Below are 27,320 nucleotides of genomic sequence, written 5' to 3' on the forward strand. Positions count from 1 at the left end.
TCAGGTTTCTAAGTTTTATTTTTGGTAGATTTCAAAGCAATTTGTAAATAATGTTTGTGTCCATTTCACTGACAGAGAAACTAAAGCAGCAAGAGCCAAGAGCAGTACACAAAACTCCCACCATTGCAAACATCAACCAGCCAATAGCAGATTTCAAAATCACTTGTAAATTATACTGCCACAAAGTAATTTGCTTAACAAACAAATTAGCATGTTTATTCATTTTTGACCACTCCTAAATATAAATAGATGTGGATACCTATTTCCATATAAAGATTAAAAGCCTCTCTCCAACTGTGGCAGGCAGTGAGCTCTCCTTGGCCTCCATGTGAATTATGACAGTGCAGCCTCCTTCAAGGCCAAATCCTATGAATATTGCTATGTTGTTAACTTCTAAAGAACATTATTATTCACCAGATAATTCATAAATACCAGAACATTGTTCCACTTAAGTGCGCTGGTCCTTTATCCTTAGATAAAAACCAAAATTTAGGGTTGAAATTTCATCAGGGTGAAAATTTATCAGGTTTTCTCCACAGGAGACAAAAGGGGAGAACTTTCCTGGACAGAATTATAATGCTTGATGGCTTTTTCATGCTTCAAAAGTTTTTCTCCAGGAAGACTTCCTCTGAACCCATTGGTGCAATCCTCATGAAGATTGTTGTATCTGGGGGGAGATATAGAAGGAAAATAACAAAATAATTATACTTTAAGGTATTAGCTTCACCCATTGTTTATACATAACTTTTTATATAATATATAAATACCTATATGATACTTTTTAAGTTAAAATGCCTTCCAAGTCCTGGGCTTCAAGGCAGTCAAAAAAAATAGGAAAATGCAAATATGCATTTTCCTAGAGCCTTTCAGAACTTCAGGATTGGAAGAATCAAACTAGGTGCAGATGTTAATACCTGTACTACGTCCTTTAAAAAAATAATTAATAATTAACATTCTTTGTTCCCTCAGAAGTTTTAGTGTATTTTTTCTTCTTACAAGTTTTAAGGTCTGTTTCCCCCCCTGCCTAAATCAGTTGATCTGAATAGTCCTCACTCTTTTTCCTCCCTGCTCAGAGAATTCTTATTCTTCAAAAAAAGAAATAACAATTTATTTCAAAAAAGCATATTTCTAGTAAGTCAAAACTTGTATTATTGAAAAATTAGATACCTTTATTCTGAAGTGAAATTCTGATTTAAAATAAACTTTTTAAAATGTTTGGTTTTCTATTTTCAGGAAGACTTGAGGTCAAAAGATTTCTTCATAAAAATGTTAAGCTGTGGCACATTTTTTTTTTAGTTTAAACCAATTTTATGTTAACATTTTGACAACCAAAACCTCTTAGTTTTCAGCAGTAAATGCCACACATGAAAATTTCAATTTACAGTAGAATAAAATCCCATATGAGGAGTACAAAGTACACTCAGGAGAAATGTTTTTAGTTGTGGCCCAGTTTAAAAAAGGAGAATCACATTGGGATAATCAACAAGATTAAATTTTGGTTGGTTGGTAAACCAGCTGCAAAGCTCTTCTTGACTTTATATTTATAATTCTGACAACAGAAAATGTATTTATTTATACTGCTGCCAACAGAAAATCACCTGGGATTAAATGCCCAGAATTGTGAGTGTTCCTGCATTTTACAGGCAAAACACAGGGATTAAACCCAGGCTCTACAGGTGGCATAGAGCTCTCTTGCCTCCAGCAGGAAGTTGCTTCCCTCCCATGCCCAGTAGAGTACCAGAAAATATTTGGGGGTTGTTGTGTTGCAACTGCTGCACACAAGCAGCAATGCAGCTTTCTCCCCACCCCTGTGTCCCACACTGAAGGTGTGAGCTCTCTGGGAGAGCAGCAATGCTTTCTGGAAATGGCTACAAAACCAAGGCCAGTGGAGGTCAGTTCCATGGCCAGTACAGCTTTGTGTTCCCATCTGAACTCCCTGCCAAAAAATTAACACCCTTCCAGAAAGAATATGATGAAAGTAAGAATACGACGCTCTTCTTTCTCTAGGGCTTTTTGAATTAAGACCCTTTGACTATTTAAGGTTAATTACATCAGTTTAGTTTAGGTTTTTTTTCACCCCTCCACATGTGATCTATCACTACCAATTCTTTATTACACACTAGTCCACAGATTTTATTAGAATTTCTACCTGCACCTACACACAAAACACCAAGTTTTCATTTTCTCACACGTACCTGTGTGCAATGGCCCAGAACCCCAGGGTGTTCACCATCATTAAGGATGCCAAGAAGAAGAAGAACCTCTCCAATTTACCTTCATGCAGCAAGTGTGGGAACCAGCTGCCTGGTGAAGGAGACATTTGCAGCAGAATTAGTTTGCTTTGCAGCAGGAGATGCATATCAGAGATCATTGGGAGATTTAGATGAAAAGCATAGCCCTGATCTGAACTACAGCAGCATCAGTGTGCCCAAAGTCACCTTTCCCCTGCATGAAAGTCTGGTATTAAATCCTGCCCATCTCAATAATGTGGCAATCCACCCCTTGAATGAGCTAATGGGAAAAGAAGGAAACCCAGACGCCTTACCACAGCTATATTGTAAAAACCTGATGGCCTTAACAGATCTTTTGGCCACTAATGCCACTTTTGCACACTGATTGCCATCCTTAGATTGTAAATATTTTTCTAATTAGAGACAAAGAGCAGTTCCACAGCATGGGAGAGACACCAAAGGATTACACCCTGCCAAACACACATTGATATATTTACATTTTTCTCTTCTCTTCACATCTTAGAGCTATAAACACATTTCTTTTCAGAGCTGTTGCCTTTAGTTCTCCTGGGGCTGACAGAGAACAAATGCCATCAGTTCTTCTAAGCTCCTGCAGAGCTCTCTCCATGCCACGTTACATTTTCGCCCATCACAGAGCAGCACCACCACACCTCTGCCTGCTCCCTTCCTTTGGCAGCATTATCTCAGAGCCAGTTTTAAAAACCCATCATCCCACACTGTAAGTGACTGAGCTCCTAGGTGCTGTAACTTCATTTTAGTAGCTTATAAACTTTTACTGTCATCATTCACAATCAGGTAGTTTTTCATTCTGCGTCATTTTGCATCCCCCAGGGGCCAATGGAAGGCAGAGCCAGAGCATGTGGATGTGATGAAAGAGAAATCATGCATGGGGGTCTGCACGGCAGCTTGCCAAAGCAGAGTTCACACTCTGCTGGGTTATCCACCTTGGCTGGGCTAACTGCAGGAGCAGCAGGAGCTTCCTCATGGAATGGCATTTACAGTGGAACCTGAACAGAAAACATATACTTAAAAAGTTGATAAAAACAATTTTGCAGCTTCTGAGTTTCAAAGGTCCATTTGCACCATTCTCTGTGTTATCACTGATAAAGACACCAAAGAAAAGCACTGAATTCCACTCTCACTTCTCCATGGCCTGGGTCAAAGATCCTTGCTTTCTCTCCTCCCTGATCTTTTAGGTGTTACCAGTGTTCAAACAGTGAGGCCGGGATAATGACAGAGAGCCTTTAGAAAATCCAAATTATCAACAGCACAGGCAGGGACAAAATCAGGCAGTATATTGGTGAGATACAGGTGAGGTTCCAGCTGCCATACAGCACACAATTTTTCTCTAGCTTCCTGCTCTGTCCAAAGCAAGAGCTGGGATCAAGGTTTTCTTTTCCAATCAGAGCTGGGATCAAGGCTTTCTTTTCCTCACAGAGAGGGACAACGAGCCTTGTTGTCCCTTCTTCTACAGGGGAACAAGGATGGCAGTAGTCTTAAGGATATCTAGACTATAATCCTTCAGTATACATTTTCATCAGTGGATGCAGCAAAAATTAATATAACCCTTCCCTACTTACAGCCAAAAAATAAGTACTTCTCACTCCTTTTTTCTCTTTCATTACTTTTCCTTTTAATTTTTTCTCCCCCATGAAATAGGGGATATACCTGGACTATATTTTACACCTGCTTATACTCACTTTACAGAGAATCCTCTCCTCTGCTTGCAGGAAGTCTTGAGAGAAAAGTCATCAGTGCTAGAACTTCACCCACATGTTTCAGGCACCAGAACTCCCTTCAGATGCTCTCACCCCTGACCCTCACCAACGCCTCCCACAAGCTCTCTGCAGGCTGACTGCCTTTGGGGTTCATCCTCTCAGGATTTCACCCTCAGCCATGAACACCAGCGTCTCCCTGGGCCAGTTTTCTGGTTTTGCTGTAATCAGGCACCACGGGCACTGCTGTGACTGAAGAGTCCAGCACTTCCCCATCCTTGCCCCAGCATGCAACATGCTAACAATTCACTTTCCCCCAAAAGATACTGCCTTTGGGCTCTGTGGAACTTCTTTTCTGTGGAGATCGCCAACAAAAGTGGCAATTACAAGGTTGGTTTGTCACACAGATAATTGCTCACTGGGAATTAACTTTCTGCAACAAGCTCCTGATTTCCATTTTTATTCCAACAATAGAAATACTTAGAAGCATGAATCACCACAAAGAAACAGAAAGTTTCCTTTAGGTACATTCTTTTAAATAGATTTTCTCTGCTGGTTAGAGGTGAATTACTTATGTATTTTATGGCAAATTTAGAACAAGTTGGAAAATGAAGCCTAGGCAGAGTCTGATCCTCAAGTCTGCTCTGCAATCATGGAAAGAAAGCACCTGGTAAATTCTCACTGACATTTTTGAGTCCTTTTGTATCAATTTTGCACCAAAAATCGCTCAGTTAGTCCAAGAAGAAGGGATAATTTACAATACCAAGAGGAAACAACTGATCCTTCCAAAACAGGCAGAGATGGAGGTGAAGCAGAGATTAGGACATGGACAAAAACTTTCCTGGGCTGTTTCTGGTGGGTGACTGACAGCAAGAAGCTGCTGGCAACACCAGCCATCGAACAAAACCTAAAAAGGGCCAGTCTTAGACAAATATTAGTGCACACAACATTTCTGCTTCTCTGGTGGCACCCTCAGAGAGCTCAAGGAAAAGTTGCACAGGGAGGCATCCAGGATTTTTTGCACTATTCTATTTTATTATGGGGAAAACCTTGAAGAAAAAACAAATGCCAGAAGTTATTCTATCCTGTAACATTCCTGCATCTTTGCAGCTATCCTGTAACCTATGCTATGATTATAAAAAAAATTAATTCTCATTTTAACAAGGTTTGTATTGCCTTCCTTGATTTCATCAATTTAGTGGACGCATATTTAGTGTTTGATCATATCCAAATTAAAGTCTCACTCTGCCTCTAATCCCTATTAGCTAAGTAGGCACCAGTGGCCACCACCATCTGGACTGCAAGAAATATCCTTTAGCTTTATCATCTTTGGTATTTAGAATCGCACAAGACTAAAATGATAAAAAGAACCAAAAAATCCAAACTCAAACCACAACACCCCCCCCCCATGATTCTCTAAATACAAGCAGGAAAACCGTGTCTGGGACAGCTTCCTTCCTCTGACCTTTTTTTATTTTTATTTCTTTCTTACATATTTATATTAATATTTTTAGAGAAATGTATTCTGAAATGATTGGCATAAGAGGACAGGTTTTGTCTTGCATCTTCTTCCGTTAAAATGTTAGGAGAGGTAAGAGATCCAAAAGAAAGCAGTTTCCCAGCTTGTACTGAAAATATCACTGTCACCCATCATCTGTTTGCACTCGTCAAATTTTTTAAAAAAAGTCTTATTTTATCATATTCACACCATCCTCCATAGATGCGTTAAAAATGATTAATGCAGCTTTGACTGTGACTGATATCTGATCAACTCTGCCAATAAAAACCCAAATAAAATTCTAAACTAGTGGCATAAAATAGGATATAAAAATGTTTAAATTTTGTCAACACCCTCTGTGCTTCAACACTTCAAAATACACAGTGGAGGATCTACTTTGCTGCAGGAACATGGAAAAACATGGTCTCAGTGCTAGAGATGGGAGAACCAGAAATAGTCTTGGCTCAGGTTTCAGTGAAACAAGAATCATGGGACAAGACAAAAGCATCCCTAGCCCAGGAGTCACTCATAAGCACTATCCTCTCTTGCTGCAAAAGAGAAAGAACTTGCTCTTCCAATATAAATAAATTAGTAAATTAGCTGAGCCTTTTTTAGGAAGAAAAAAAAAGTTCTGGTTGGTTTGCTTTACTCCCAGTTTCATAAATTGTCCAGATACTGAATATTTACAAGCTCTTTAAACAGACCTGAAAAAGTAAAAAGCTTAATTTGTGTCATTGGAATTTAATTTGACTTAAGAGAGGCCACAAATTTGTTCCCTATAGCAGTCATCCTTAGTGCATTCATTAGGCAACCACTAGGTTTTAATAAATTAAAAAATATTATTTTGCTGATTGTAATGAGCACCAAAGTCCCCTGTAAGAAGCTGTCCACTGTAAAAATTGTGTGTATAACATTTCCTACCAAACTAGGGGAAAACCAAAAGGGAGCCTAAAATGCATTTTTGTTTTGCTGTAGTCTATCCCCCCCTCCAAAAGTCTGATCCTAAACCTACTCTGATCCAGGAGTCAGCAGGAGAACGGCCTGGGATGAGCAGAGGAGTGTTAGAACACAAATGAACTCCCAGGAACATCATCACAATTCACACCTGTGAATTGTGTGGTAATTTGGAATTATTAATCTTATTCAAGGAACACTGAGAAAGAGATACCCAGTGAGATCCTAATTTTTCTTAAAAATAAAAAGTGAGAGCCCGGTAATATGTTGTTTACATATTAATAGGAAAAGTAATCTCTAACACTCTCCTAACTAGAGCCACAGAGGAATCACCAAGCATTTTTCACTTGATTTTCCCTAAAGCTTTTCAAGTTTTGCAGAGGACTTTTCCTGCTTAGCAGTAGTCATTCCCATCACAGCATCTTAATCTGAATACAGAGTGTCACTAATTCCCTTGGAAATTCCAGAGTGACTTTTGCTCAGGATAATGGTGCACTCAATTCCACCTACAGGAACAGCAGGTCTGACAAAGTTAAACAAAGACAGCTTTGGAAAAAGAAAAAAAAAAAAGAAAAAGAAAAAAGCTAAGTTGAGAAGTTTGCCACCCAACTTTCTAAGAGTAAGGAATATTTTAGCCAGGAAATTTTTCAGTTTGCTCAAGAATCCTGAACAAAAGGGGATAGAATGTGGCAACTGCAGCCTGTGGAGAATTTAGAGTTCAGGCTTCTTGGTTTCACCATCTCACCATCACTGTTAAAACACTATTTCTGGCAAGAAAAAACTTTTTATGAGTCAATTAAATGGTTTCACAAATAATGGATTAATCACCTTGATAGAAAACCATAAAAAATCTACTGAATTGCAAATCAAATGCAAAAATCGGTTTCCTCTATCACAGAGTACAGAAATACTCAGTAAAGAAATCAATTACATAATAGTGACACAACACAGGCAAAATATTTTGGTGCTGACATTATGCTTGATTATTTTGCAATTATTTATTTCCAAAATCAAATTACAGTAAAATGTCATTTTTACTAAATACTTCAGTTGCATAAAAATTAATAGTTTCCATACTTCAAAGAGGGGAAGAGAAAAATTCAGCAGCAGTCTGTCTTAAAATGTTTGTATAATTTAACCCATATTACACTGAACTCAGAATAATGAAAAACAACCTTTTCCACCAGGGGATATTCAAGGAGCTCAGTTCTCCACACTGGATGGCTTGGGGCTTAGTAGTTCTTTACCTGGTTCATCTGTGTAGACATTCCTGTTTTTTACCCATCTCCAGGTGATGTTTTATACCTTGTAATAAAATTTTAATTGAATTTTTAACTTAAAAACAGGACTGCATGTCAAAGCATCATTTGTTTGTTTAGATCTTGTGAGTAGGAATAAAAATTTCTTGTCACACTTTCAAAACACCCATTTCTGCTTGGTTTTAAATTACATGATGTAGGAAAGAGAAGAACCCAAAACTTTAACCCTAAACAGTTACAAAATCCTGCACCAATTGCAGTGGTGCCATGCATTAGGGCCAGCAGTTGTGGTTTCTAGTGGAAAATTCTCTGTAAATGTTCCACCAGAGCTTGGCGATGGCATCTTCAGAAATATTCCTTCAGCAAGTGGGACTATTTCAAATTTGTGAACAAATTTGGGATGCCTGTCTCTCAGTTCCTTGTGGAACAAGTCTTTTCTGTATTGAACAAAGATCAGCAGCAAAGGAAAACCAACTTTAAGACATTGCTGGTTGATTTTGAAAGTCAGTAACCCAGGAACAACAAGTTCAGAGCTTCTACTAAATGTACCTCAACAGGCTGAACCTGCAGTAACTCCTTTTGAAACTGGAAGATTTGTGGGAATTGCAGCATTCATCTGCAAAAGGACAAGCCCACAGTGAGACAGCATTGTCACAGAACCTGGCTGTTCCAAAAGCTGGGCAAAGCCAGAGGAACCAGTGGGTCCAGGAGAATGAATTCCCCAGACAGCTTTGAAACCCTCAGCCCTGAAACCCCAATCCTGTCCCACACTGGGACAGACAGACAGGAATATTTCCCATTCCTTAAAGCCCAGATCTTGCTCTCAAGGCCAGAGGCTTCCATGTAAGTGTGAACAACATAAATGTACTCCTTCATGAACACAAACAAGGTGCTTCCTAGCCAATTATTTTCAGTCTTCCATAATAGAAGTACAGAGATTGGACAGGAGGACTTCCTGCAAGATGCCATCCTCTAATTACTCCGACTACCAAAATTAAGATGACTCATTAAAATTGGATGAATACAGCTGGAAGGCTATTTCCTATCTTAATTCCATCTTAATTGTGAGAGCAAATCAATAAAACTTTGGCATCCCTTTTAATTCTGCTGCCTGATTCTCCAAATCAATAATGTTAGAAAACTGCTCAGGAGCACTCACCATGAGCATACTCTTACCTTGAGTGCCTGCATGGGCTGTCTGAACAATGAGAGCTCCCATAAAGCAGCCAGCTCCATTAAAGAGAGCTAAAAAATGCATGGAAATCCCTCTCATTCTTTCAGGCACAAGCCAGAATGAAAGTAAGGAACCTTAGGAAGGAAGAAAATACAGTTACAAGTTAAAAAAAACCCCAAAACAACAAAATAGTTAAATTATGGTAGAGCATAGATCATACAAAAATTTCAAAGCATCTCTATCAGTGAATATCCATATTTTATGCAGAGAATGTACTTTCTGCAAAGGGGCAATCAGATGTACCCTACAACATGTTAATATGTACCCTGTAACAACACATTATCTAAACTTAAATGAATATCTGTAATAAACTGCCCACACACAGCTATCTATATTCCACAAGTGCAGAAAGATCTTTCACCCAGACATTTGCTTGCACCTTTCAAAACCTCAGCCATGAGCAAGAGCAGAGAAACACCACCACAGCCAGTAAAGAATGAAGACAAAGGATGTGATATTTAACTGTAGAACAGCAGGACCTCCTGTCTCAGAGCCAGTGCAGCACAGCCACTTGTAAACACTTCCAAAATCTAGAGCTTTGCCTTAATTTGGACAGTTAGCTTGCTTTACCTTAAGGCTGGACAATGCTCCTCTTCCCTGGAGTGCAATCCCTAGGATCACTGGCTCATTTTTAAGACCTCATTTCTCACTTTCTTGCCAGAAGGCTGAACCAGAAGCAGCAGCAGCTTTGGTGGAGAGGGGAAGCTGCAGCATGCTGCTGTAGCATGGATGACTATAAATAATCCCACCAGCTTTAATTTGGCTGTAACAGCAAGACTTTATGATAGCTGTTCTTTTTGTGCAATTTTCACTAACACCAAGAACTTTTCTTTCCTGATTTCACTCCTTGAGTTCTCCTCCACAATTTTTCTCCCAACCCTGGAGTGTCCTCGCCTGCTTTATTTGTTGAATTAGAATGACCTTCAGCTTGAAAAACTTGCCAGCAGAGGGTCCTATTTGGATGCTGAGTTGCCTGAAGCCCCTCTGAATACAAATGAAACTTTGCAATCACCATCTTTCACCATTCTTAATTCGGATGTCCAAATGAGAGCTTTGAAAACACATGAAAGAAAAAAATACCATGGATAGTGTTTTCTTCCCAACTCACAATAGGAACCAGAAGCCTGAGGGCAAGAGAAAGCAGGTGAGCCTGGGTCACCATCTGTAGAGGCAACAGCCTGAAGCATTGTACAGCTAACTGGAGACCCTAAAAGACTTAAAAGTTTCTGCTTGTTCCTCCCTTCTAAAAGCAGGGGTGCAAAACATGCATCTTGGTCAAATTCAGCCTGGGTAATTGCATCCTACTTACCTAAATTACCCCTGCTGTTTCAATAGCCTGCTCCCCTCCTCCCTTTCCCCACAGTGCTGCTGAGAGCTGTTAGACAGCTGCTGCATTTCCCCCTAGAGACGATTGCAATTTATTGGTGGGCAAAGCCATCCCCAATATATCCTCTAACTAACAGAGCTGTGGCTTCCTGCTTTAAACCAAGCTGGGGTTACAAATTCAGCCTGTCAAAGGCTTGTGAGAACTTTGCAGCACTGTTGAGGAGAACAATATCCTTGTTTGATTTTATTTTTCAGACTTGCTTAGTGGCAGATATTATTCTAGAGATGCTCATGCCACCCGAAGCAGACGATTATTCAAAACTTCTGTCCACAAGATAATAAAAATATTGTATAAATACAGTTCTAAGTATCAGGGACCAAATTATAGAATAGATTAGGCTGGGAGGGACTTTAAAGTTCCTCCAGTTCCAAACCCCACTGCTCTGGACAAGGACACCTTCCATTAAACAAGGCTACTGAGAGCCCAAGCTGGCCTTGGACGCTGCCAGGGGTGGGAGTGTCACATCTTCTCTGGGTAGCCTGTGCCAGAGCCTCAGCACCCTCACAGCAAAGAATTTCCTCCTGATATCTAATTGAATCTACTCTCAGCCTGTCCCTGCTCCCCTTTTTCCTGTCACTCCATGCCCTTGTAAATAATCCCCATCTCTCTCGTAGGCTCTTGTCAAGTACTGAAATGACACAATTAAGTCACCTTGAAGCCTTCTCTTCCCCAGGCTGAACGATCTCAGTAAGAGAGGGACTAATGAAAATAAAGAGCTCAGTGTGCCAAACCTACATCTTTAACCAAGCTTTTCAGAAATGAGCTATCTCCTTTCTTCCCTCTGCTTAAGAAAGTGAACATTCCCCTCCTCAGCTTGGATCATGCACTTTCAGGTCCAGTAAATTATAATAATGACTGAATTTGACCTTCTGCATAAGAACGGCAGTAAAATCTCAGGAAAGGTGGGACAGCTCTGTGAGGGTCTAGGCTGTCACTGACATCCATGGAGAGTCACTGGATGAACTGAATTGCTGTTCAGGAACCAAACTGAAGTGGAAAGCCAGAGCTCAGGTCAGAAGCCTGAATGCAGAGGCTGGAGATGACTCAGTGGACCTCAGCCAGTGCAAGACCTGGGGGAAAGTCAGGCTCCTCTCCAGCAGCAGCTGGAGTTCTCAGACTGCAGAGAGCCAAGACACTCCATGACAAACAGGGCCAGGCACCAATTTTTACCATGAATGCAGACCTCCTTCCCCATCAGCTACAGCAATATCTTATTTTAGGCACCTCCCTTTAGCTTTTTATCTGCAACTCTTTAGACTTAGTCCCATTTAGCTGGGTTCTTAAGTCACACCTCTCAGCACAATGCTTAATCCCTATTTAAATAGGGAAGGAAAGCTTTTCTTCCTAAGAAATTATAACCACAATCCTTGAAAAAAGGTCTTTTCAAAAAAAAAAAAAAAAAAGGAAGACAAGCCCTAAGAAGGAGTTTTATTTCTTTTCTAAAGGCTAATGTAATCTTCTGGTCACTGGACTCCAGTTGTGTCCCAGTGTGCCAGATTAAAAGGCCTTATTCTACCAGCAATATTCTTCTCCTGCTTTTGCATGAGAAGACTGTAAGCAAGTCACCTCCTAACCTTTTTTTTTGTTAAGCTAAACAGAGAAGGTCACAGTTTTCAGTTACACTTAGCCTGTAACCTAGAAACCAAATTACCTGCCTAGAAACCTGTCTCAGTTAAGTACTTGAGAGCTATCAGATGAAGAGGCATTATGAAAGTGCTAAGTATTTAAAACTAGGGAAAATTACCTTTTTAATGACAGACTGTGACCCACAGCTCTCGGTAGTCTCAGACTATAAGAATGAAGCTGAGACACTGAAGTTATTTCCTGCTCTTAAACACAAACCTGAACATTTCTGGGGTTGTACTGGAATAAGAGACACTCAACCCAGAGAATTAAATGCCTGCAGAGACCAGCCATTCAATTACATTACCTGTGTCTCTAAATGAATGTTGCTGAGATTATTTTTATAATACTAATTTTTTTTTTTTTATTTTAAAAGCTCTGCAAGGTAAAACACTGGTAAGCACGCTGCATGCTCCTCAGAAGAAAACAAGCCTCAAAAATGTCAGTGTAGACACAGAAAAGTAAATTATGGAAAGCAGAAAAGGTTCAGACTCACAATCAAGAGTATGACTACATAATGTGTGGATGGCAGGCACAAGCTGAGCTCTGAAAAACAGGAGTGTTTATCTCTGTCTCCATGTCACAAGCTAAGACATGAGGATCTGAGGAGGAATGTTCTCATGACTCCTGATTGGAGCACTAACAAAAACCTTGCAGCTGCCTACACCCTTTTCCAGGTTAACCTGCCCACATATGCTCTGTGCCAGTGAAAAACACATGGTAATTCCATTAGCTGGGCCCAAAAATCAAATTTGCTTGACCTTGCTCTGACTGTGGCCTTTTAGGTGGTCTTTTATTCCAACCCAATAAAATCATCACAGGAGACTCCAGCTCAGAAGGGGTCTCAGGAGCTCACCAGTCCAGCCCCTGCCTGCAGCAGGTTCAGGTCCAGGACCAAACAGGGAATTGTGTTCCCCAGGGACCTGACTGGGCTGTGCTCCCTTCCCCTGGATCTGGAGCATCACTGCTCATCCTGAGCTACAGCCAGCAACACAAATTATGCTTCTCTGAAACAGGTAAAGCACAGATCTGCTCATTAAACCCGTGGAAGAGAGCCAGGGATAAAATATCAGATGACAGTAATTATTTTTAGGAAGCTGATACAGTTCTCTGAGAACCAGGACACCCTTCCTTTAGCCCATTCGATTTTACTCACAGGAGGGAGTCACCAAGGCTTCAGCCACTCCAAGCAGGACATACTGAGGAGCCAGGTGGAAGCAAGGCATGGAGGAGACCAGGAGAAGCTCCTCAGACAGAGTCTGCTCCACCTGGGGGAAGTGCTTGCGGTGGATCTCGGAGAAGCCAGCAGCCATCACGGAAAGGGCAGCAGATAAATGACCTACAACTGGGTGAAGGGCACAGAACATTCACCAAGGCCACACTTACAGGACCATCCTGGCTTTAGAGTGCAGAAAACTCCTAAGAAATGCAAAAAAACTTCCTACCCCCACCCCAAATAGTTTTTCTGGACACCTCAACACAAAAGAGTGCTTGCTATGTGTATGTGGCAAAAGGACACCAGCTCAGCACACACACAATTTCAGAGTTCAGAACGAGAGAGGAAAAACTTCTCTGAAATTCAAAGTAACAAAGAAGAACTTTTGACTATTTTTTTTTTGAAGATTGAGGGAGAAAAGGAAGGAGAAAAGAAAGAAGAGGCAAATGCCCTTCCAGATAATACAAGAGAAATGGTAGGAACAAAACCAAAAGGCAGCAGGAAATTTTTCCAAAACTCAGATGTATTATAACTATCCCACACTTTACCCATTGCATAGAGGGTAAAGTGTGGGATAGTAAATATTTTAATAATATTAAAATATATTATTTTCTATTTCTTGATCTTGATTTCATACTGATTTCTATTTCTTGATCTTGATTCATACTGATCTTGGCAGTATGAAATGGTTGTATCCTCTCAGAAAAACACAAAGAAAGCAAGGTTTCCAAGTCTCTGAACCTGAATTATCTATACTTCTTGTGGTTTGAGCTCCCATTGATTTTTTGACTAAAATGTGAGTAGAATTTGGTTGCTTTTGACAGTTTTGGCTCAAATGCTTAGACTATATTTTTCTTACCAAGCCTTCATGACTGGCAAGTGCTTCACTTATTAGATTGGACATCAACAGCTTTTGTTTCACATTAAATTTAAACATATATACACTTTGTCTTTTTTAGTGTCAGTGTTTTTTAGAAGAGAATAAAAAACTCAAATAGTTAAGTGGCCTTAGCCTTGCTGTGTTTTTTGCAGGCCTCTGTGTTTCTTCCTCAGCACCAAACTCTCACACCCTTATTCCAGCACAATTTCCTGTAGGTTCACAGCTTTAAAAATCCTACCCCCCCCTGCCTAACCTGAGCCTTGGAAGCTGTTTAGGCTCCTCTAGTGCTTACAGAGAATATCAATGAATTATTTCTTGAAAATTGATGACAGGAGGGAATTCAACAGTGTTTTCTGGCCAATGCACCTTATCAAAGCCAGGTATGAAGCCCTCAAGGAGCTTCTTGTAGTCATCCAAAGCAAGAGTTCTCCCAGCGAAAAATTATGTTGGTACTGAAGAAACCTCCAGCAGTTCAGTATTCCTAAACAGTGAAACAAACTTGAAGCATTTTCCTTTACTAAAAGCCAATACATTTCAGAAAAAGGAACCTCCAGGTGCCCAAAAGTTTCAGCTTTTTTTTTTTCCAAAGACTTTAAGAGGCAGAGGAAGAAACCAAGAGCCTTGGAGGTACAGTTTTCATCTTTTCTCTTCTCCCTTCAGTCCTCTATAAAACAAGAGACTTCTCTGGGGCTTGGGTTTTACAGGAGAACAAGTTGTTTTAGTAACATTTAGGGGTGATATTTAGGGGTGTTTTAGTAATATTTAAGGGACAAGGTTAATTTATAATATCTAGAAACTGTATTGGACCTTCATGAATAAACCAACAACTATAGAGAATGTAGCAGATTACAGTTTTTATGCAGATCCTTAATACTGAGCAACCAGGTATTTCAGTTGTCTGTATGGTTCATCCTTGAAAACTGCTATTCTTAACATGCTGACAATTTCCAGAAAACTATTTAAATTTCTTCTTCTTCTTACAAGAGTTGAATTAAAATATAGTTATAGGCTGGCTTAACACCAACTGCCTATTTATACTTCCAATTTTGTCGCTGAAAATAATTGAGAACCTAATTAACTGTTGGCAAAAATATTGGCTTAGAGGTCTACCATACTTGCAGGTGCAGTCATATCCTTGGATATCTAAAGCCATTGCCTGTACTCACAGGTATTTTTATGCCTCAGGTAGTTTATCACCCCTAACAGGAGGCTATTTTGATAAATGAACCTATTAAGAACAAACCACTGCATATATTCTACTGCTGTTCAACATAACAGGATAGAACATTAATACTAACTTGAAATTTCCATGGTTTAAAGGAAAATGATTATCTGAATGTGCTTTTTGTGCTTTAATGCAGATGTTATTTTAAAAACTAGGCTAATTGCAACCTGCTGTGTTATATGCTTCTGGTTTGTATAAAACTTAATAACACTCTTAATTAGGCTAATTTAGTCAGATTAATACCTCTGTGTGTGTCAGTACTCACTGTGCTGCCTGCCATGGGGCACTGAATTAATAGCAGCACACTGAGAAAATAGCAGTTTATAAATATTTTCATCTGAGGTTTGCAATGCAGACTGGAAGATAAAAAATGTAGGAAGTTTAATGAGAGTATCTATGAAAGGGAATAGTTTTAAGTTTAAGGACTGGGTTTTTTTCAATAATTTCTTTGAAACATTTTTACTTCTGAGCATCATCCCAAACAAATCCATGTTAACATTTATAGTCAGATATAATTGTCTAGGATCATCCATCCTGAAATTTCTCTTTCAAAACCAGAAAACATATTAAAGCTGTATAAACACGTGTGTTTTTCACATACCAATGTAAATTGTTGGAGAATGTCCAGTGTCCTTGGAGCTAAAGAGCCAGGAGTTCACACACTCCAAAATAGGAACAAGAATCAGTAGGGGCACGATGCTGATCACGTTCATTGCTGCAACTGGCAAGACAAATCCACCAAAGTGCAGGTTGGAATTCATGGTTTGGAGATAATATCCTGAAGGAATCTGTATTGAAGGATAAAACCACAGTCCATGGATAAGATTTTCACTGCATTTGGAAACCTCTCCAAGTTTTTCCTTCTGAAGAAGTCACATTAAACAAAATACCTGCTGGCAAAAAAGGAATGAGCATTCATGAAGAAAGCCTTTTAGATAATGACAAGATTGCTCTCTGCCAGAACATAACATTTCCCTTTTATGAGATTTTCTCCTACATTTAACAAATTAAGCAACAGTCTAAAAGTTTGTTTGATCAGCCCTATTTAGAGCCATCAGCAGCAATACTAAATAATTCCACACAAAACTTCAGTCACTTCACCCAGACAGTGTTTAACAGATCAGAATCTTGAAATTGCAAAATGCAGAGTGATTTAATTTTAGAATTGCAAGGCACAGGGTTACGATTCTGTGCTCAGGGTAGGAGCACTTGAAAAGCTCCAGGGAACAAAGATTTGGGTACAGCCTTAGAATCAGCTTAGTGCAACTCACAGTCAGGGCACCCATAGAGGAGTTCCTTTTACCTGGGGGAACTGAAAGCCAAAGACAGAAAGAAGATGAGGAACCCAGTGGCAGCCAACTGGGTACAAAATTAAGTAGATTTGTAAGACTCTCACTAAAAAAGAAAATTTTTTCTCCTGCCTATGTGAGGCTATAGAGAAGAGCTGTTGTGTTTATCAAAAAGTGTAAAATTGAAATCCTGATGGCTTCTACCAACAGATTTACAGATTTTTCAGTGGAGTTTTTTGTTTGTTTGGGTTTTTTTTGAGGAAGCTTGATTAATTAATTTCATGCGCAGAAGGGAGCCATAATCCACTGTATTTCACACAGACTGGGAAATTCCAACTTGAGCAATTCACAGAGTACAGTCATGACAGAACTCAACCTAGAATTGGGTTCTTTACTCTGTCTCCAAGTTCTGGATTCCTGCAGCATCCTGCACACTCTGATAAATATGATCACTGATTTCAAACCCACGGAGAATATTGCTGCTTTATAGATGTCCAAAAATCAATGTATAGTTGTTAACTGAGCTCATGTAGGGTTTCTCATCAATGGTTATAGCCAATCCTACCCACTCTGAGTCTGTTCAGTGCTCAAGAATTATTCAAATGCTAGCTCTTCACAAAAATATTTTTCACCTACATTCCACCTCAAAAGGAAATATAAATTGTAAAAGGGAGAATAAACAGTAACAGAACTATGTATGTTTAGAATGGAGTCAAATTTCATTGGTTCCTTTTTTCCAATGCCTATTACAAATAAGAATTGAATTCTGAATAGGAATTAAAATATCATCAATATGAATCACAAGCACTGAAAGCTGTTAACTTAATAATATGAAAAAAATACTATTAATCTTTACAAAAAAGATACTGATCTATCTCTGAGTTGAAGAAAGAGTCTTAAACTTGTAGGAAATTCTGCCAAAAGATTAACTTCTTTCAGCAGTGGAAAGACATCTGTATTTTCTAGATAAATACTTTATAATCAACTTGATAAGTTATAATATCTCTTTAATTTTCCTGTGGTCATTAATGCATAACCTTGGTCATGTATGTGTGTTTCTTGGTTTTGAATTTTTTTTTTGGTTTGCATGGGATTTTTTGTGCTTTTGTATTGGGACACACAAGACAGATGATGGACTTTGGACATGGTTAGCATAAGAGGTTTGATAACAGGAAGTCTTGGCAAGAACAAACAGCTTTAAAGATTGCAAGAAGATTAAATCAGACTAACTTACCAGAAAAGAAAATTACATCAACTTATGCAAGCAAGAGATGTTGTAATATGTATAAGTTTATGTGATGATTAACCCAACCATTGTAGTAAAACATTACCAGCCTTCCTAAAATACTACATAAGTATTCATACTTCACAATAAATTTGGATTCTCTAACCCTCTGAAAATCTTCCCCAACTCTCCAATTCCAATACTTTTGCAGGAAAGGGAGGAAATGGGGAGGGAAAAGAAGAAAGAGTGAGATGGATGGAACATGGAGTGATGGCATGAAGAAGTGTCAGTGCAGCAGTATATGCCACACACTTGTAAGAATTTCCTTAAGCAGCATTTTAACACCAATGAGTAAAAATTAATTTCCAAGCTGGCTCATAAACTCATCATTCCAGTTGCCTCCAATTCCAGGATCATCCAGACAGAAAGGAATCTGAAGGAATTGTGTCAGTTTAAGGAGCTTCTTGACACATTTACATCTATATCACACACATCTGCCCAGGACAGCCTGACAGAGGGGCTGTGAAAGGACTGGAAACCCACCCAAAACTTCAACTGTAGGTACAGCAGCCACACAAGCCTGTCAAAACTGTAGGAGAAACATGCAACCAAAACAGCAAATAAAGATTTGCTACCTCCCCCAAAAGTGAGGGAACATATTGGAAAATTGCATTTTCAGGAACACAGAGCCTTAGTCTCAGTGTTGGTAAGTGTGATTACATCACGAGGAGATCAGGACTCACACAAGATGGTTCAGCCAGTAAAAAGGTTCCAAGATAGCAGCAAGCACTCACACAAGCTTCTTAATGAGTCTTGACCAAGTCAATTCTCATTATTTGAGGGGATCAGAGGCTACAGCAAGGTGCATTCTTAGGCAATTAGAGCTACTTGGCAAGGCTGCTCAGCCGGCAAAGCAACAGTCAAAGAACACACCTAGAGAGATGGTGCTAAACACGCGCCAGAGCCTATTTCAAGATTTTTGTTTAAAAGCTGTGTACCCACCTGCATGATGCACGTTCTGTAGAGAATCTGGAAGGTGAACAAGGGGAAGAGTCTGGCCAGTGACTTTGTGCCCTCCACCTGAGTCTCACTGTAGTGGCCACCGTGGTGCTCCTTGGCGTGGTCCAGCCAGCTGGGCATGGCTGTGCTGAGGTAGCGGTGGCGCACGCAGCACATCTTCAGGGCACTGAAAATCACCCCAAAAATTGTCAGCAGGGAACTGTCTGCAAGCAATCAGAAGTTAGACACATCTGAACATTGATATGTTTTTACCTGTTGTCAAGATAAACATCAGCCAAGACAAAACACTTTGGGAGGGAAAGTACAAGCTGGTATATTCACCTTTATGTCTTTTTAGGAAGAGGAAAGGTAATAACTCTGGATTTGTTTTAAAAAATTCTCTTTTGAACCCAGTTGGTTCACAACCCAGTTACAGAAGCAATCCTGTCCAACAGCCATGGAGAAGACCTCCTTTTATTACCACTTATTTAACACACCACCATGTGTTTCTCTGGTTGAGCAGGTAAAAAACAAAAGAAATTCATACTTTCTTTCCATTTATTGAATGCCTGCTGAAATTTGGTAGCAAGGGAAGGGCAGTAGTGAAGTGAGAAGGAAAAGGAGTTTAAAAAAAGAGTTCAAGGCTTAAGAGAATTTTCATGGATGAATTTCAAGGCCAGAATTATCATCTCAGGTCTTCCAAGTAGCACACAGGACAAAAGAGGAGTTTCCAGTCTAGTACTTGACATATTAAAACTTATTGACTCGTTAGTGGGTTCAGGAATTGCCAACTTGTTTTTCAGATGAAATAAAAGTAGAATGAGCACAAAACTGTTAGCTTCAGGCTTGGGAATGCAGGTTCATTTACCTTTGGCAAATTGCCATCCATACAAATGGGGGTTGTGGCACTTTATGTTTTTCTGAGTGCTAAAGCACTACAATAATTTGAGTATCTATAAATAAATACTTTCCAAAACCCAAAATGAACTAAGATTGCAGAATGAAAATGTCTCCCTACTATCTCTGGTGTGGAAATTATTTTCTGGAAATATCCATTGGCACCTAGTGGAAGCACTTGTTTTAAAGTACTAAGCAAGGACATTTTATAAGATAAACTAATATTTATAACTCCCTGGCTGTGTGGAATTAACTTGCAGAATGTTGTCACTATAAAATAAAATCTGAAATAGCATATCAAAACCCAAAAACAGAGAGTTGGTAGAGTTTTTATTGCTCTGTAGGACTGTACTTGGCAACTATTCTCACCACTCATTGCAAGTGATGTTTAAGTTTCAGACCTAGATTATTTTAAGAGCAAATCTGAGGACTAAAAGAAAAAAAAAAAGTTCATAATTCCAGAGTGAATTGACTAAGAAGCTAACCACAAAATAAGTGGGACTTGGGGCTCTACTCAAAGCAGAGTTAGTTTCAGAAGTAAATAAAAGATAACAGGAAATTTGGTATTAGCTCAATTGACAGAGCTTGTAATGAGATGCTTCAAGTTAGAGAAATGTTGTTTTGCTTTGCTCTACACTGGAGATTGGACATACACAAAAAGAGAATAAGAAGCACTAATGGGGTTCTACTGCTCTGCAAGGGTTTGAACTCAGTCAGGTTTGAAATCAGAAGATGCACCGAGGGGCCCTTGACAAGCCCAGCAGAGAGTCAATAAAGCAGCAACACAGCTGTGTCCTGGCTCATCTGACCTGATCTCCAAAGCAGTCATGGCCCTCTCCTTTCCTTTGGAATGGAAGGGGTTGGGCAGATAAAAGGTTGAACAAAACATGACAAGTTCAATTCCACCAGCAGCAGGCATGTTACATCTCTTCCTGCACAGGCAAAGGCTGTGACATGCCCTGACATGACAGAAAACCATGAGTTTACCAGAGACTGCTTCCCACTTTTACAGCCTACCCAGAATCTCCAGAGGATGGACAGAATTTCTCACAGGCAGATTTTGGAGGGCTAAGCCCCAAGGATCTACCACCAAACAGGGCAGAGTTAGAGAAGAAATAGTTTAGATATTGATTTCTTCTGTGAAAGTAATCTCTGAAGATGTTTCCTGAGACAGAGCTGCCCCTTACCTGTTTTGGGTTTGTATATCATTTCACCCCGAACCATGTGAATTGTGATCATAGCCATAAGCCCAGACACAAATGGGATAAGAAAGCCAAGGTTCCTGGCCACAGACTGCTGGATGTAAGAAATGCTGACAAAGACCACTGCTGAATTCAAGTTAACTAGCCAGTGAAACCTGGAGCACACAGACAAGAGAGAGAAAAGTGGAGAGGCTGAATAACATAAAAGCTTTTACAGAAGATTAAAACATCCAATTAAAGGCATGGTTAAGTATAGTAATCATGGACAACATCAGTACCATGCACACATTAGCACAGCAATTAAAACAGATTTTCACTCAAATGTCTCAGCTCCAAGAGGTATATGATTAAAGTAAGTGTACTAAGGCAGCAGAGCTGAACAAATTATCAGTCTGGTACTGGAAATATTCTTGTGGGTGACATTAATTAAATACATCAACATTTACCATTTACACATTTAATATCTGGTAACAAGTTTTTCATATGAAATATCATCCAATCTTATGCTTCAAGATTAAGAGAATGTCTTAATGCCACCACCCTTTGGTTAAGAAATATTAAATGTTAAAAAAATGCAAGAAATATTGAAATTTGATTTATCAGTTATTAGCTGCAAGGCTCAGCTTGAATTTTTGTTGGCTTCTGGAATATCTTGATAAGGAGTTTCCCCACCATAATTGTCTCTGAGATGGTAATTTGTAGTAGAGGTGCTTCCCAAGTAAGTACTGGGCCCCTCCTAAGCACAGAAGACATCCAAAGGATAAATCACACACTCCTGGAAGCAGATGGCATACCATTAGTGCCAGGCCTTCTGCAGCTTGGAACCCCTGAAAAGAGCACAATTATTGAGCACTGCTGTCCCAATGTGTCAAAGATTACAGTCTAGAAGCAACTGCAAGAAGAGATTCCTCTGCCTTTGCTGGAACCATAGCAAAATTGTTTACCTTAAAGGTGAAATACACTATTATAAAGCTTAATACATATTACTGGAAGAAGAAAAGCTCATTTTCTTCTTCAGTGCCACTTCTGCATCATGCATGCTGTTTCAACTTGAGTGTTTGGGCTAATGAATCTGGAACTATCTTCTCAGTGACAAAAGATTTGGAATTATGTTACTCAATGATGATACAGTTGGAGGGATTTCGTACATAAAAATATTGACCCATTCAACTAAAGCTTTTAAAAAGATATAATTACATGACTCATTTGGCTAGAACTTATGTAAAAGTTTTGAATCAATTCTTAACTGACAATTATTAAGTCAGAAGCTTCAGTGGCTGTTTTCCAAACTTTTTAGAGTTGTGCCTGAGCTACCCAAGGTCCTGACATTTTTCATGATTCTGAGTGTTTGGCTGGAAATAGGAGCATCCAAAGAAAACCCTGAAGAGCAGAAAAAACAGGAGAGCACTTTCATTTTTCACTGCTGCATAGCAACATACTTTATGACAGAAATGTAAAGTTCCTGTCCTTTTACAAAACAGAGAATAAAAAAGCCCCATCCAATGTGTTCAGCAATCCCTATGGCCAAACCAAGAAAGATAAACTAACCTCAACACCCATACCAGAATTCTGGGCTGTGCTCATATTGTACTGACAGCGGCAGAACAAAGTTCAGGCTTTTATTACATAAAGAGTCCCAGACCTCACACCAGGGCATGGCAGATTAGTTAGATACATCGAGCTGAATGTTCTGTCTAGTTTGCCAGGGAAGAGCTCCTTCCTGAAAAGCCTCTTCACAGTGAGAACCAAAAGCCAGCTTGAGAGGTTCATTTCAAGACTGCAGTTCAGATGCAAACTTAAATGCTACAATCCCACGTAAACCTAATACTCTTCTTAAAACATTTTACAGAAATGCATTTGTGGTGAAAACGTTAAAGAAGTAACATCCAGGTGGTTCTTATTGAAAAGTATTGTTTATGTTTATACAGCTTGGCAGGAGGGGGTCAGTTTTCTCAGGATGGAGAAAAAGGAGTTCCCTGCAAAAACAAAATGGGGGAAAAAAGTCCCAAGGAGGTTAGAAAAAGTTTTTAAAAAGTCAAAATAAAGTGTATTGAGGAAATGGCAGAAATTGATCTGAAATATGTGGAAACAAAACTGAGAGAGTGAGGGTGGAAAACACCATTGGTCCCACATTCTCTGCATTTTTTTACAAGTTTGTAAGATGAGATACAGCTCTGCCCATTCTCACTGTACCCTTTGCTCTCATTCTCTGCCCCCGCAGACAGAGCATATTTATCCTCGTGCAAAACAGAACCAGTCCATAACCTTCACCCCAGAAATGCAGAAGGACCTAGAAAAAACTAATCCAACAGAATCCAAGTTGCTTCTTCACTTAGGATTGGTACATTGTACTTATTTATAAGGTCAGAGCCACAGTACATACTGCAGCTTAGAACCAAGCTGTAAGATGTGCCAAGCAATCTTCTTGAAGGATTGAATTAGAAAACAGGTAACTACCAGGACTTTTAACCCAATCTTTAATTCAGTAATTCTGATTGTTTAAACAGAACTTGGATAAGACCAGACTCAAACTCATCAAGAGTATGCCATGCCATTTCATAGAATTTTAAAATTCAATCCCATGACAAACACTCACCAAGAGAGAACAGGCTATCAAGAAAAAGTGATCATATTCTGAAGGGTTTAATTAGATAAAAAATGCTCAGACTGAACCCCCCATTTTTCTAAATTTTGAGATTGCATTCCATAGCCCCTCCTTGGGTGCCAGTGCAGAAATTAATTTTTTTGAATTGCACATGTGCCTTTCTTGATATTTCCAAAGTTCCAAGAAATGACCCATTTGGATTCCCCCAAGGAACTTTTTATTCATGTTATATCTCCTTTGTAATCAACACTGAAAAATGTCACTTTGATTAAACACAATTTTGAATGGCTGAGACCACAGTACAATAAACTCTCCAGAGCTATCCTTCAGAACAACTGATTGCTCTCCAGTCTTAATCCCCCAGAGTCTTATTTAATCAAAATGATGTTGCTAATTAAGGATTAAAACTCAGAATAAAGTAAAAAGGAAGGATTTTTTTCCCCTCTTCTCTGCTATGGGCAGGTCAAGGAGGCAGAATCGCTCTACGGAACTAAACAGTCTCATCCACCTTTGGTAAAGCTACTTTATTCACTGAAGTTTGGATTTAATTCAAAACTCCTTGATATTAACATAATTGGAGAAAAAAAGAATAGCCAGGAAAGCCATCCCCAAAGGAAGAGAGACCTGATTCACCAAGATCTTCATTGATTCTTCAGCATTGTATTGTTAATATGCAAATGTGCTCAGTTTTTATTTTAACAACCATGCATGTAAAGGAGAAAAAAAAGGGCAGTTTAGGGCTTTCTTTCACCCTGCCTTGAAGCAGAAATATGGGGAGTTCCACTGCATGGTTTAACCAGAAAATATAGCACTCTCTATAGGGCTACAGAAGGGGAAAATAAGGGCAAACTAACCATCAAAAATTACCTCCCTGGATGCATGGAGAAAGAAATAATTCATACAAAAAAAAATTAAAAAATCCAAACCCTGATTTAAGAACCATTTTAAGAGCAATTACTCCTATGAATGGGGGGGGGGGGGGGGAAATCAACCAAAATACAAATGCCAAGAGGTTTATCAGATGCCAGAACTTGGCAGCAGCAAAGCTGAATTAATACAGCAGACCCCTACCACTGAGTTTAGTATGAGACAACTCACAACCCTGACTTCCAGCAAACCAGTACTCTACTACTAAAAATTTACCCTGATGTAAATCTCAATATATTATTGAATTTTGACACTGTTAGGGAGCAACAGCAAAATATCCTAAAGGCATAGCCATGTTAAAGGCAGAAAACCAAATGTAGTAGGTTGTTCCAACAGCAAAAAGGTTAGCCAGTCTTTTGAGTATTGGGCAATTTTTTATCCTAAAAACTCTGACTGAGCACTTCTGTAGGTGTCCTAAAACAGATTATCATCTATGAGCAAAAGGAAGAAGTCAGGAAGAGTTTTAACTCTTGGAAACTCTTCCAAAAATCTCAGTTTTGATGTTAAAAACAAAACATGAAACCCACCATCCACAGAACCTTTGTATTTCAAGGCAATGCTCTACCACTCCCAACAGATATTTAGCCAACATTAAATTACCAACCAGTTGAAAAATGAAAGCAGCTCCTTTGGCCCACAGTCCTCGAGGCTGTAGGCACTCAGAGGGCACACAATGGCTCTTATTCCTCCTATTCCCAGGCTGGCTGTGAGGAGTGCAAAGTAGAACACAATTTTCTGCTCCCTTTTGGGCAGGGTGAGGAGGACGTGTCTTCTGTCGATGTGAACGTCTTCAAAGGGGAATGACACCACAGGTAACAGTGCTGTGCCTGGAATGGAAAGGAAATGGTCATTGGAAAAGAGGTAGAACCAGATGAATAAGATTTGCATTTTTTAGAGCATGTATGTTCTATGCAGGTATGAAAAGACAGATGGAAAATCAAAGATAAACAATAGAAAAGCATAGAGGCAGAATTCTGTAGAGAGGCAGAAATTTTTGGATGTTAGGTAAAGCAATACCACTCTGGACCTCTGAGAAACCAAATTTCCTCTGAAGTGCTTGCAAGGATTCAGGTTCTTCTATCAACTGAATCAACAATTAACCAAAAACACCCACAAAACATCCCACAGTGGAGTGCAGATTTTTTTCTTCTAAAATCACAGAATTGTAATAGGAATCATAATTTAAGAAATAAATTCTCAAAACTTTTTTTGGAAAAATTCTTCTTTCTGTAGCAGCTTCATAGAAAATATGATTTTTAGAAAATTTAACTATAGAAGCATTGCCACAAATTGCATTTGCCACTTCTAGTCTGCAAAGCAAGTCTTTCAGATTTAGTCAGCTGTAGATTTTTCAAGTCTTAATGGAGACTAAGCTCAAAATACATTGCTGTTTCAACAAAACCACTATTAGCCACTACTATGACTGTGCATTAAACTTTAATATATCAGGAATGTTTAATGATTTATCTCCAAAGGAAGAAGTGCTCTAGTTAAAACAATACCCAAATGCATCAAATTGTGTTTGTGTCTCCAATCTTCTACTTTAAGAAAAGCACTGAAAGGACAAGTGGCAGAAAGAGATTTAAACCAGAACACCAAAGGAGAAAGTGGAACACAACAGCAAACATTTTTCCAGACTGCTTGAATAATGGTTTTGCAATCAGCTCAAGAACATTTCAGGAATGTTCTGTTTTTTTTTAACTTGCTTTATTGTGTGTCTAAATAGCAATAACTGTCTGGCTATTGTAGAAATCAGACTTGCTCAACAACTGGTCCAAGCAAAAAGCATTTCTATCAACTTGGTTTCATTTGCCAGAGTAACCAGCAGGTTGTGCTGGGAGATACCCTACAGCAGGAGGCCAAAATAGCACATGGGAGATTCCCTACCTGCTACAGAGCAGGTGGATTTTGTTTGAGCAGTGCTTTTTCTGTAAAAAGTGCTCAAAATAACACTCAAGGAATGTTCAGAACATGCCAACAGCAGGCAGGCCCTCAGTGCAGGTATTAGGATACTTAAGGCAAAGTTTGTTTATACTGGTGTGTTCTTAAATAATTTTCCTCCTGTCCAAGTACAAAAGTCCTTTGTACCTTTACATATTATCTTACTCCTAACAGCAGGAAAGCAGTTAGGAGTTAGAATTTTCTCTGACTGCAGCTTGGCATTAGTGCCAAACACTAATAACCTTAGGGACCAACTTTAAGAGTTGAGCATCCTTGCTGCCAGCAGCTGACCCCACTTCAGAGGAGCCAAGTTGTGCACCAGCTACACAAGATGCACACAAACTCTGCTTTGTCTCACTGAAAGCTGCAAAGGTGAAAACACTGCAGAGCATTTTGCAGAGGAGGAGCTGAGTAACCAGCTGGTAGAGAAGCTTGGGGAATGGAGATGCCAAACACATGCTCAAGAGCACATTTCTACAAGAGAACCAGTAAAACACGGCGCTGTCACCTACCTAGGAAGTGCAGGAACATGCAGATGCACACCAGCTTGGTCCTCTCCACCAGGTACTCTGCCAGCCAGCCCACCAGCACTGGGGTGAGCATGGAGGTGCCCACGAAGCACATGTTGACCATGGCTGCCTGGTGGCTGGGGTAGCCCAGCCTGGCAGTGCAGAAGAGGATCATGTTGCAGACGATGCCGAAGAAGGTGAACCTCTCGCACAGCTCCACCAGCAGCACGCACACGGCCTCGTGCAGCTTCTTCTCACCTTCAGGCAGCTGCTTCCCAGCACGGCTGCTTCCCCCAGCTCGTTGCTCCTTGTCAGCCATGTGGTTCACAAATCCCTTCTCCTGCATGGCTGCGTCAGGCATGCCTGTCTTTCTTTTTTTTTTTTAATTTTTTTTGAGTAGATCAGCTTGAGTTACAGGTACACCTCTGTGCTCCTCCACTGTCATTAGCACACTGGTAAGAGTCTCGCTTTGAATTCCACACT

General features: G+C 39.6%; 1 protein-coding gene across 1 annotated transcript; it reads right to left on the reverse strand.

The window, feature by feature from the left end:
* On the reverse strand, positions 1-27,198 carry SLC15A5 (solute carrier family 15 member 5). The gene is made up of 9 exons (XM_036401223.2): positions 26,841-27,198; positions 24,992-25,214; positions 20,841-21,010; positions 18,760-18,980; positions 15,845-16,031; positions 13,079-13,267; positions 8,855-8,986; positions 2,196-2,304; positions 1-667 (listed from the first exon to the last, which is right to left on the reverse strand). Exons 1-9 carry the CDS (start codon positions 27,196-27,198, stop codon positions 523-525), a joined length of 1,734 nt encoding a protein of 577 aa, XP_036257116.2. The 3' UTR covers positions 1-522.
* Between the last annotated feature and the right edge of the window lie 122 nt (positions 27,199-27,320).

The sequence above is a fragment of the Molothrus ater genome, chromosome 5 (genome assembly GCF_012460135.2).
Source record: "Molothrus ater isolate BHLD 08-10-18 breed brown headed cowbird chromosome 5, BPBGC_Mater_1.1, whole genome shotgun sequence".
NCBI classification, from domain to species: Eukaryota; Metazoa; Chordata; class Aves; order Passeriformes; family Icteridae; genus Molothrus; species Molothrus ater.

Excerpts from the sequence above, each read along its gene's own strand:
- SLC15A5 (XM_036401223.2), bottom strand. The coding sequence starts at position 27,198 with ATGCCTGACGCAGCCATGCAGGAGAAGGGATTTGTGAACCACATGGCT. Across the intron at positions 25,215-26,840 it reads CATGTTCCTGCACTTCCTAG|GCACAGCACTGTTACCTGTG; the intron begins GTAGGTGACAGC and ends TTTCCATTCCAG. Across the intron at positions 16,032-18,759 it reads ACAGAACGTGCATCATGCAG|ATTCCTTCAGGATATTATCT; the intron begins GTGGGTACACAG and ends CCTTCAATACAG.